The sequence below is a fragment of the Podarcis pityusensis genome (genome assembly GCF_964106645.2).
Source record: "Podarcis pityusensis genome assembly, chromosome: 14".
Classification (NCBI taxonomy): domain Eukaryota; kingdom Metazoa; phylum Chordata; class Lepidosauria; order Squamata; family Lacertidae; genus Podarcis; species Podarcis pityusensis.
The window spans coordinates 26,604,349-26,617,080 of record NC_138039.1 but is presented as its reverse complement, the minus strand read 5'-3'; the positions used below and the strand labels follow the sequence as shown (position 1 = coordinate 26,617,080).

Sequence of the window (12,732 nt, the reverse complement as noted above, 5' to 3'; positions counted from 1 at the left end):
AGCACAACCAACAGCTAGCAATCTGGTAGTCTCCATCAACAAAAGCAACTCCTGCCACACAAGCAGCACCTAACTATGAAGGAAGAGATGGATCTGCACAAGTTATTCCCAGGTCTGTATTTTTAATCCCTTCTGAGCAGAATAGCATGGGTCGATTTTACTCAGGCAAGGCAGAAAAGCAAGTCTGCCCTAAGCTCTTTTGTAGTAAAATTATTTAAGCTTCCAGAACTCCTGCCTCCACCTGCTGGCAGGGAGAAAAGCTGCCACGTAGAAAGACAGCTAAGAGGAAGCCTTCTGGCTTCCTCATGCTTGAGCTCTTTACAAATAAATGAAAAGGAAGTGTAAAAGTATGCAAGTGTACAAGGAAGAAGCAGTGTGTCACAATACATCTAATATCTGAGGACTTGCCTGACAAAATTTCAAAGAATGTAATCAATACTGCTAAATTGCCAATGTTCCAGGAGGGCAAGAAGACACCATGTGCATGACAAGTGTTTGCCCATTTAATTTATATAAGCAGTTTTATACTTCACTGGAACGTGGTTTTGATTACCTGGTAAATGACATCTTGGAAAAGGACTGGAAATGTGAGTGCAGCATCTTCCAGTTCATTTAGACTACAGTGGACTAGTGTTTCATCCTATAAAGAATTAAGAAAATGAGATGACTTCGAAGGCAGGTAGAAATAAAGTATGCTCGGAAATGAAGCCCTCCCCCCTGCAATTTGTACAGCATACATCTCTCTCTCTCTCTCTCTCTGTCATACACACACACACACACACACACACACACACACCTTTCTATCATAACTAATGCCAATATGTATTCCTTACCAAGTCTAGAACTAAAGAAAATTCTGGTGTGCTTCTCGTTTTCAATGGAAGAGCAGGCTTCCGATTAAGTTGTTCTTCTGTTAGTGGTGGAACATGTTTGATGAAGTAGTACCTAGAAGAAAGGCAAACCAATATACGGTTTGTTAATTTATTACAACTGCTGCTTTACAACTCATGGGACAAATTTGGAAAGCCGCCCTGGCAGGCTAATGTAATGGACCACCAGGGCAGTAAGAAGACATCTTCAGCGATCCCAGTCCCCACTGGATGCAGGATGGAAATAGACACACAACTAATCTGGGAAGCCCTGGAAAACTTTCCTGTATGATTCAATGGGATGTGTCGTGCGTGTGCAATTGTAATGTTTTGAGATTAAACCTTTTTATTCACTCATCTAAGGACTGTTGATTTTTCTTTTACCTGCAGGTCTATAAACGTTTTATGTACATACAGGCAGATCCCCATTTACATGGGGGTACATTCTAAGGCATCGCATGCACCAGCGGGATGATATGAGCCCACCCCATTCTGCCCCACCCCCTTGCAGTGCGCCTGTCAGGCAAAAATTGTGTGCCTGTCAGCAGTCATGCACGTGCTGATCATGCGCAAATGGGGAAGTACCTGTATGTAAGTGGGAGCTGTAAATGTTACAGCAGCGTGGCATGCTCCTGCTCAGGGTTCTAGACAGCTGACTCGGCTCTCTTCCAAGATATTCTATTCTATTCCACCCCACCACCCCTCAGTTTATCCCCCCCCCCCACATCAAGAATTCTGTGACCACTAAGCATGCAGTCCTCACTGGGTTGTTTTTTTTCAAATGCCTCCATACATTTTCCTATTTTTATTTTTATTTTTCATTTCTGCAAACCATATGGTTCCCTTGAGCACATCAATACCTCTTCCTTGTTTCTCAGCAGCCAAGTTTTGGCCATACTCTTGTCAGTGCTCACTAGCTGAGTTTGCTGTTAGAGAACGTAATGTATATTTTATTCTTCTTAAACCTTGTAAACTCTGCTGAAATCAATTTTGATAAAGAGCAGTATAAAGAGGGTTCAAATAAATAAATGTTGATTTTACTGCTATGGCTCTACAACTGAGGCTTGTAGAACTGCTGGAGTATTGTGCTCAAAATAAATGTTAAGTACTGCAGTCTTCAACACTGACTCACAAAGCTAACTAAGAGGACAATGTATTTTATTTCTCAAAATGTCATATCTAGAATTACAAAGTGAAATCAAACATGAACACATACGGATCAAAAACTTCCCAGTCTTCCTCATAGGCACCTTCCGCATGAGCTGATGAGTAACCACTGTCCGGAGATACTGGTGCTAATAAACACAAAAGCTCCTCATTAGTTCATCTGAAGAGGGGAGGAAAGCTCCAGTTAGCAGCTAAGTGGAATATTCAATAATCAAAATATTTCCAGTCTCCATTTTTGCCTTAAATTACATTTAATCACATTTTAAGGATTTATTTATTTATTTATTTAGTCTGTTCTATTTAATCTGTGTAAGCTTCCATCAGTCCTGGTGTGGGGGAGAGGTAGGATATATGTAAAAATATAATACTACTAAAATGATTAGTGGGAACCTCCCCAGAATGGTCCTACATATAACAGTTTCACCTCTAATAACAGCTTTTATCAATCTATTAAAGTCTTAAATGCTAAGTTTCAAGTGTCAGCTATAATTTCATTTGAATGTTACAACAGAGCATAGTTAATGACACACTGAAACTAGAATGTACAAACATAAGACAGAAAAAACCACTATCCATTTCTTCGGCTACACTCTCATCCACCAAAGAGTTATTCCCTTTGGTTTTCTTTTCTTTCTTTGGCACCAAGACACTCAATGCAATTACAGTGGTACCTCGGTTTACAAACATCTCAGGTTACAAACACTTCAGGTTACAAACTCTGCTAACCTGGAAGCGTCACCTTGAGCTGAGAACTTTGCCCCAAGACGAGAACGGAAATTGTGTGCCGGCGGCGCAGCAGCAGCAAGAGGCCCCATTAGCGAAAGCACGCCTCTAGTTAAGAACAGTTTCAGGTTAAGAACGGACCTCCGGAACAAATTAAGTTTGTAACTAGAGGTACCACTGTATTTAGTTCTAAGTTGTGAAACTCCCTCCTCACAGAGGTGCACCTGGCATTATATATCTTTCAGTGAAGGCAGAAGATACACCTCTTTCCCCTGGCTTCTGACATTTGAGATGTACATTTTTAAGACCCCCACTATTTCTGCGATTGTAAAGTGTTTTCAACTGTTTTCAACATGGTGTTTTTATTGTTATAACCCACCCTGGGATCTTAGTGTGAAGGGTGGATAAATAAGAATGATAGTAACAACAACAACAACAACAACAACAACAACAATTGTTAATTCATGCTCAGGTAAACTAGATTTGCACCATTCCCATTCAAAATTGCAGAGCACTGTTCAACAGAATAAAAGCTTCTCTGCTCCTGCAGTCCATGGCTATAGAAACACTTGGAGTATCTCAAGGAAGGGAAGTTTAGGACATCATTCTCTCCCAACAAATCATGGAAAGGTAGTAATGCAGACCGCACAACCATGCTGGTCATGGAGAATCCTGTGTCCCTGAGCCATTTGGTTCAGAAGAGTGAGGGCGTATCCCCCAACCCCCCAAAATTAGTCATGTACATAAGATTCAAAAACAACCACACCAAAATATGCCTGGTTCTTACCAGTGAGAGGAGGCAAATCACGATCAGTTACATCTTCTACTTCCTCCAAGCCATTGTTGATCGTTGATCTGACTTGCACTGCTTGGCTAGTATATGATGCTCCATTGGCTGAAGTTGCAGTGCTAGTGATAATCTCATCCACCTGCTCCATATCAAGCTGCTTCACTATTTCTTCAGCTTCAACAGCTTGCCCCGGAGAGTCTGAGCCGGCTGTCCCTGAAATGATGTTTTCGGTTCACAGATTGCTATTGCACTTAGGTAAGAATTAACATTCTTATTTCATTTTTAGCTTCAGAATCTTTAAATATTTTTTTAAAAAAGAGTAATCAAAACATACCTCTCTTTTGCCCAGCATTGAGACAGGAGATTACTTTTTCTAAATTGCTATTTTATTTTTAAGTGTATATAACACATTAAACATGGGTTTGCATAATACTTGCCATTTTTATTTGCTGGTGAGAAAAAATTGAAGACGGGAGAAAATATGGTCCCCAGTAAAGTAGTCCGTGGAGGGCTGCCGGTTGTGGGATTATCTTCCAATTTTCCATTTTGCCTAACATGCTGGTTTGTCATTTCATAATTTCCAGCTTCTAGAATGCAGACACAAAACATTTCACTTGACAGTATTGTACAATGCTCACATTGTTCCTGATGTCATTTTTACTACATAGGTTGGAATGACCAAGTCACACAGTATCTTCAAGTAAATTTCCAGGGCCAGAACAAGACATTTTGCTGCCTGAGGCAGACTTCTCCTTGCAGCCATACTGGAGGCGAAAGGGGAGAGCTGGCATTACATCCAAACACAGTCAATACGTATGAGTAGCAATAGCAATATTTTTGTTTCTTAACAGGATTTCAGTAGGCAATATTTTCAATCCATACAAACACATGGTTAGTTCAACAAATACTTATTTCAGGAGTTTAATCCTCTTAAAAATGGAACAAGAGGTTTCTGCGTTTGTTTTACAGTAAAAAAAACCACAAAAAACCCTGCAATTAAACACCAGAATAGCCACTCAATATCTAGAAAACCCATAAAGAGCTGATGAGATTAAGGCAGATCCTGTGGCCTGCAGTCTTCAAGGCAGTAAAGCAGGCAGCATCACAATTGGTCACCTCTGACTACCAAATCCCTATTAAAGATACAGTTATTTGCTCACAACATGTATCTAATAATACACAGTGGCTGCTTGCACCATAATCTATCTGGAATATCAGACAGATACAAAAGTCAGACATCCACCCACCCGCAGGCTCTGTCCACTCAGTTGTCAGGGCCTTCTTAAATATGTAAGGCAAAGGGAACTGAAGGTCAGTTTCCCTCCCACCCAAGGTAAGAACAGCTCAATTTGAATATTATTGCCTAGTGGAGCAGCCAACTCACCCAACTATCCTCTCCTTCCTAAGGGAAAATAATGCTGTTTTCTTTCTTTTCTTAAGTGATCCATTTGTGTAAAACAAAAATGCAGTTCAGCATGTTAAGCATTAACTGTCCCCAATGCAAACAATATAGCCCATTTCATTGAAGGAGGAAAAGGAGCGGGTGATCCTGCTAACTATGCAGCTACAAGCTATGCAAGAGTGCTCTGCTCCATTGCCAAACATCATTAACCACTACAGTGCAGGTGGGGTGGGGTGGGGTCAGCCAATGTGCTGCCCTCCATGTTGTTGGACTTCAACTCCTATCCATTCTAGTCAACATGGCCAATGGTCAAGGACAATGGAGCTGTACCCCAAGATTTGGAGGGCACCATGTTGGCTACTCTGTCAAGAGGTTTGAGTGGACACGCATCACATTTCAAACCCTAGTTCAGTAAGGCAAAACACTCTTTTAGCCTTTGTTTATAACAAAATAAATAATTCTGGATTCTAAGAGAAGTTTAATTAAGGAAGTTCATGGAAATATGGTTTTGTGTTCCCTTCTACCTACAGTAGACCCCCGCCCCCAATGCCCCCCCCCCCCAAATCTTCTCTGGACAATGTTTGATGTTGTGCAGGGGGCTGCTGTGGGAGGGAGAAATCCTCCGGTACCATGCATGGATCCTAAGATGGTAACTAAATGAAAATCACAGCCCATCCCTTCCTTCCGTCCGTCAGGAGTCCTCCCTGCCCTTCTAATATTGTTCAGGATGGCCAACCAATACTCTGCAGAGGCTACTGTGGGTGGGGGTCACAAGTACCTCGGGGGGGGGGGTAAGGGAGGAAAGGAGGGGATTGCAAACTTTTCTTCTGTGAATTTTCTTAAACTCACTTCTCTAATGACCCCAACCATTTTGACATGTCAGATTGGGCTACTGTAAGCATCAAGAAAAAATACTGCAATGTATTTTACATAATAAAGGCACTAGGTTTACTTCTAAACCACCCAAATAAGTTGGTTTTAAATATTTATATGCTGCCTAATAACCAATGTGCACTCCTGGCACTGCAGGCTCAAATTTTCTCTTCCATGAAGCCAGGACACAAAACCTTAATTACTTCAATGGTGTAGAAAGACCAAAGGCTTCATAGGAGTCACTTGAGTAGAATATTTACAAACCTCCATTCACTTGACTTTTCCGCCTAACTCGAGAAATCTGTTTGTTAGGTTTTTCTCCTGTTCGAGGAGTGGATGTAATCAAGTTGTCATCTATATCACGTTCAGTTCTACTCCTCTTTGCAGGATGTTCTCTTTCATCCTTAAAGAATAAAGCATAAACAATTTATTATCTAATACGTAGTTTACTAACAAACTTTCTATGCCCTTTTAAAAACTGATCCTCACTTTTATGCTCATGGTGATGGCACTGTTAGCATCTACCACATTTTCGTTTCCACATCTCTCATTTCATAAGGTTCAGCTCTGACTGTTTTGGCAGAAAATATGTCATAAAAGGCTGAAATAAAGGGGCCCTTCAGCTGAAAGCAAGTGAAAGCTGCACAGGTCCCATCCCCGCCTGGGACAAAAGTGTGGTTGGGTGTGTTGGTTTCTTGTGTGTTCTCAAAGACTCAAATTGGAACCTTCAAAATCCAAGCTTTTGGTTTGTTTGTTTTTTAAAAAATATTCCTCGTACTTATACAGCTCTATAGAAAAATACAATTATAGAAATTGTTATACTATAGGAGGGAAGGGAGAAATAGAAGGCTCAAACATCTTTCTTTTCAACACTTGTATTCTAAGATTATAATAGCTGTATGAGGACTGGCTGCTTTTTTACCTATATCTGAGGTACTACAAACTGAAATTCTCTAACAACCTAAAATGTTGCCTTTAAAAGTCTCCCAAAATCACCGCTTGGAGCTTTGTGTAAAGTTATTACTGGGAAACACATGGCTCTACTAAAGTATGAGCTTTTTACAAAATGTCCTGCATTCTTGTGTGAAACAAGAATAGGGTAGATGAGGAACTTTCTCTCTTGAGATAATCCCAATTAATGTCTGCTCCATTGTCACCAACCTGAATGATGGAAATTTCCCAGGAAGTTTCCATTCTTATCACTGAGAAGACTTGCTGAATCACTTTTCCAGCACCCTGGGAGGAATTCATCTGCACACTCTTCTTATTGTTCCATGAACAAAATGACCCCTTCTCTTATCCCACTGTGTGCTGTTCTGGGAGTTCCCTCCAGAGAAGATTGGGGGAGGGGGCATGCAGGAGAGGAGGGATGCCCCTTCCTGCTAGCATTTGCATTGGGGGTTGCTTGCCCTTGCATTACATCATTCCTACACCAGCTACATTGATGCTTATTTCCAGGTTCAATTTAATGTGCTGGCATTGATCCTTAAATCCCTAAAACATTTGGAGCCATGTTAAATGAAGGTCTGACAGCTCTCATAATAACCTACTTGAGATTAACTTTATGAAATAGCAAGGATAGAGCCTTTTCAATAGTGGCCCCATGTTTTTGTAATTCCCTTCATAGGGAACTTTACCAAGTCTGCTTTCTTGCTATCTTTAGGATTGCTTCCCCACCTGCTTATCTGCAGCTTCAGGCCACTCATTGCTTCTTATTTTGCATGGGAAGCTCGCCCCCCGCCCCCACAAAGTGAACTAGAATTCTAAGGCCATGCTAGCTTTGCTGTGCCAATCCCCTTGAGAAATCTCTATCCCTTCATAAAGTGGCAGTCTAGCTATCCCTAATATGAGCAGTAGATGCCCCAGCCAACACAACTGGTAGGGCCACTCCACACACAGGCCTTAGTGGACGTGTTAAGATCTATTCTGTAAGGTCCAGTTTTTATTCTGGCATTATGTTTACAATTTTGGTTCCAAGGGACCAACATTTATACAGGTATAAAAGAGAATTCCTGGATGCCAAGATCCAAGTTTAGGGCAAGAACTCTTTGGTGAGAGAACCCTAACAGAGATTTGAAATCATAAAACATGCAGCAAAGTAAAGTGTGGAAATACAGGCTGTAGAACATTAAAATGTGCCAGTTAAAGTGAGTATCAAAATGTCCCCTTAAAAGGCTTCTTTCCAAAGTTTCCCACTGGCATACAAAAACACCACACATTTGGTAAGTTAAAAACGGCTTACTTATAAATGCTCCAAATGTCAGATTCATGTGCTTTTCCATACAGAATTCATAAAAAGTCACAGGAAGTAAAATTTAGCTTAGTTACAGAGTGGTGAAAGTTCCTTGGTTACTAGTATAGGAAATCAAGAGTGGCTTGTGAGACCCATGCAGTCTGAGCTGGAGCAACCAACTCAAAACTCTTCACATGGGAGCTTCTCAGGTAGACCCTTCCAAGTTGTGCGAAGCTGGGCAGGACAGCTTGCTCTATGGTCTTAAGCATGTTGGTTATGTGAGGCTGCTTATTCCACATACAACCAATGTGTTTACATTTCTTTTTATTGTGAATTTTTGTGGTTTTAAAACTTTTTTGTGTAAATCTCTTTTGGGAAGACTGTGGTGATAAATATTCCATAGATAGATTAGCATGATCAAAATATTTGAAGCTTACCTTTGGGGTGCTTCCTTTAATAAACTTTTTGATTGAAGATAATAAGCCTGTTTCATTTTTCTGAGGTTTTCCTCCCCCAACAGGTAAGCTCTCTTCTACATCTGAGTACTTTCTCTTCACCCTCAGTGTACGCTGCGTGTGATTTTGATTTGACTGCTGAGAAGCTTTCCGCGTTCTCAGCCTCATTTTGTTGGTATCACATGTAAAACTGTAAGAGAACAAGCACATAACATTAACTAAAGCCCAAGAAGTACTAATCATCTATGGTTTTATAGCACTTTCAATAATTAATCCAAAGCTGGGCTAACTGTTTTTCTTTTTTAACTAAGTATTTTATTTATTTTAAATAAATAAATGAAAAGCCACATGCACAACTGGTTTCTAGCTCCCTAAACTGCTAAGGCTGGCATGTAGGAATTTGAAAATTCAGCCATTCCTGGCTAAAGAACATATGTTTGAGTCTCCTACACACTATTTGATCAAGATCAAGACATGAGAACTTGAGGGGTCAGGTACCCATCTCATTATTCAGGTGAGCCATATTTTCACAGGGGACATTAGCACATGCTCAGGATATTTGCAACATTTCTATCCAGAATCTCAACATGCCTATCAGCAGGACTCTTCATGGACACTGCTCTGGAGTAGGTCTTCTAGCAAGAAAGGGGCAGCCATTCAGCACTGAGAAATCTAAAGGATGCAGTTTGTGATTCTACTCTCACAAAAGAAAAACCTACCCCATACTTTGGGCATAGGGCCTGTCTGACTCCCAGAGATCAGTATACCTAACAGTTGTAGAAAATTTCATGGGTTTCTAAAGAAGAAGTTAAAGCATCATCTCCCCATTGCCATGACAAGTTAGCCACTGAAGAAAACAAGGCAGGCTCCTTCCTGCAACTTTTCTGCCCTGACCTGGAACAGGGTCATTGGTCTTACTGGCTCTTTTCCCTGAAAATAAGTTCAGCATGACCAAGAGATGGAAGTACGGAACTGAATAAAAAATTATTTTCTCTCATTTATGTGCATTAGGACGCATACTGACCAGCCCAGTCTATCCCAGCAGAGCACAAAGAAAAATATCACTGTGCAAATTAAGGTGTAAAACAGCCATGTCCTAATCACATTCTAAATGAACACTTATGTTTGAGAGGGCAAATGGGATATGTTACTTTGTACATCCATATTCGCAAAAGGGTAATTCAGTGACTGGCACCTGAACACACACCATATCAATTTGCAGCTCTCCTACACACTTCCTGCATGGCTAGAGGCAAGCCACAACCTGTCAGATCCTCTGCTTACCATCTGGGGAACAAGTATGTTTGTGTGGCCCACCAGAGGGAGGGAGAGGAAGTGAGCTTTCACTAATGTTTGTAAGCTGCTAACAAACAACAATGAGGAGGGAGACAAGTCTGCTAAACTCCAAGTGCTCTGTGCGAAGGGTATCTAACTTTGCCAAAGTTAGCAAACCAGTAAAAATATTACATCATGAAAACAGTATGCTTAGGTAAATGGGTTTCCATTTGTCAGTGTTGATAACTTCAACTTCTACATTTATAAAACACAGGACTACTCTGTGAACTGATTTTCTCTAACAATTGTGGTTGTTGTTTAGTCGTGTCTGACTCTTCGTGTCTCTAACAATAAAAAGCCTTAATTAGGTATAATGTCAATAAAACTGCTAAGAATCACCACCCATAAACAGAGCTGTGAAATCTTAACCAGGTAAAATGAAACACGAAGGTGTAGTCTTGCCTTAATTGTTACTTTCCATTTGAAGTAGCTAAGATAAGGAGCATACAGTTTCATGCTGAAACTCTTTAATTTTAAGTTAATTTAAAAGAAGCAGTTATTGCATGTGTATGGAGAGGGGGCGTTAGGGGAGGAGTAGTACCTCTGGTAGGGACACATCATGCTCTTTCTGCGGTAGTTTGTCCACCTTTGGTCCTCACCCTGCACTCAGCTCTCACCAAGGTGGTGCCAAACGTATTGCTCTGCTTTCCTTTGGACCACATCAGCAAGCTAGAGAGGGGGTTCTTATCATCTGGGCCCAGGACCTCCATACACACTGCCCAGGCTTGTGCCCTGGGGAGGTCACTTCAGTGCTGCTAGCACAGTGGTTTGATGTCACTCTCAGAGGCGTTCTCCATTGTCTCTCAACAACAGAGTGCATTACCCAATTATAAAATGTGCCTTGGGAATTTTGTTAGGATATTATTAACAGGGAAGATCCAAGCAATGCCAAGTCTTTTAATGTCCCATTGGTTTCAACAGGACAGTGTTATCCAAAATGATTCCATTGGAATTAATGAGGCTTCCAGGTGTTTGTTGGAATGTATCCTTAGTTTGGGGAAAACCTGAGGGGAAACATATTACCAGTCCTCTATCCAAAAGGTGTGAAAGGGAACACTGCACTTCTTTACAGAAAGCGATAGAAGGTAGGCTGCAAACGTGCACACAGAGTAAATGTTTTTGAATGGGAGATTAGGTGTCTATATTGAGAGAGCATGAGCGTTATCCTCTAAGCTGCAGTTCATTTAACTGGGCCGACTGCTAGTGCCAGAGAGTCTTTGGCTTACTTCACATCCTGGCTATCAAACCTCAGTTATAAATATCCTTAATGGACTTAGCAACAGGTACCTACAATCCTCTTGATGAGAGAAGTTTGTTTTCCCATTACCTGATGCACCCAGAACACAAGTGCTGTTTCGACTTGAATTGCACACAAACAAAACACAGAAGAATCAGCCCAACATTAAATATTTGTGCTAAAGGAACACGTTCACTCAATTCAGACATTTACTGGTAGCCCACCATGCTGAAGGCGATTGATTCCTCACAGAAGTTTTATGCCTTTAACAGTTATATGACGGGCAGAAATTCAACTGGTGCAGCATTCCCTTCCATAGCAATGCATATATAGCATTAGTTAAAGGCTGATAAGCCTGAAATTCTAATGGGAAACACAAGACAAAGAAGAAATGCCTGATCTGAGAAGGTACCTCATGCTCTCTTCCTATAAGACACAGTAGTGAAGTGTGTGCAGTGAATTCCAGGTTCTATCAGATCTGAGCTGCTTTCCATAATTACCGTATTTTTGCTCTATAAGACTCACTTTTTCCCTCCTAAAAAGTAAGGGGAAATGTGTGTGCATCTTATGGAGCGAATGCAGGCTGCGCAGCTGTTGCTGAAGCCAGAAGAGCAAGAGGGATTGCTGCTTTCACTGCGTAGCGATCCCTCTTGCTGTTCTGGCTTCTGAGATTCAGAATATTTTTTTTCTTGTTTTCCTCCTCCAGAAACTAGGTGCGTCTTGTGGTCTGGTGCGTATTATAGAACGAAAAATACGGTAGACACGAGGCTTCCTTTTTGGCTTGCCAAAATTTTGGAGCAGCACACTAGCAACCAACAAAAAACGTTGCTACCTGTACAACTCTAAATGCTAGAAAATCAGATAATAGTGACAGATGGCAGTAAAGAGAGCTGCATCAGGATGGGGAAATGTGTAAAATATTTTTTCCATATCATGAAAGACATAGAGAACTACTGTATTTACTCAAATCTAATGATCACCTTTTGGGGCCAAATTACGTGGTGAAAATTAAGGTGCGCATTAGATTTGATGGAACATTTACATTCGCCAGCAAACACTTTTTTTGGTTTCAAGGTTCTGAAAATTGAGATGTGCATTAAATTTGATGGCATATTAGACTCGAGTAAATACAGTATTCTTTGTTATATACAACTGTGAAATTCCCTTCCTATAAAATGTATGAACACCTTTCAGAAACATATCCTTTTCAACAGGCTATAAGATTGGACCCAAACTAGTAAAAATACCTTTTCTAACACCTCCTTCCATAACATTACAAGGCTTTTCTTGTAATGTGTTTGCAGTTTGTGTCTCACAAACACTGAGCAGAGTTCTAAGAGGCCGATCAATCAGCAGGAGTTCGGAAGTCGTGTTGTAATTGGCAGCTGTTGCTGCCTGTCACTCTAGAATTGTGTATTTCAGCCCACCAAGCATAGATGTGTGGAGGCTGGAATTGGGAGGCATGAAGCAATGTTTCTATGAATATGCCAAGTCATACAAAGCTGATCCCTAAAACATGACACTCGATGAATTCTGACAGATGCTACAGGTACATCAGTGGCAGGATAGAGTCAAACTGCCTGCTTTTCCTAAGAACATAGGTTTGAGTTGGAAGGGCAAATATAGTCCCAACTGCAGCTCCATCTAG

At 40.9% G+C, this 12,732-nt stretch overlaps 1 protein-coding gene across 3 annotated transcripts in view; it reads right to left on the bottom strand.

Annotated features, from left to right (window-relative positions):
• CTDSPL2 (CTD small phosphatase like 2) overlaps positions 1-12,732 on the bottom strand; it is a 40,366-nt gene that overhangs the window by 12,818 nt on the left and 14,816 nt on the right. For all 3 annotated transcript variants that reach the window (XM_080982188.1, XM_080982189.1, XM_080982187.1), the window contains 7 exons: positions 8,495-8,702; positions 6,089-6,227; positions 3,987-4,136; positions 3,547-3,762; positions 2,086-2,164; positions 834-945; positions 554-640 (listed from right to left, as the gene is read on the bottom strand). In XM_080982188.1, the coding sequence (XP_080838314.1) occupies positions 554-640; positions 834-945; positions 2,086-2,164; positions 3,547-3,762; positions 3,987-4,136; positions 6,089-6,227; positions 8,495-8,680 (969 nt within the window). In that variant the 5' untranslated portion in view covers positions 8,681-8,702. The remainder of the gene's footprint in view (positions 1-553; positions 641-833; positions 946-2,085; positions 2,165-3,546; positions 3,763-3,986; positions 4,137-6,088; positions 6,228-8,494; positions 8,703-12,732) is intronic.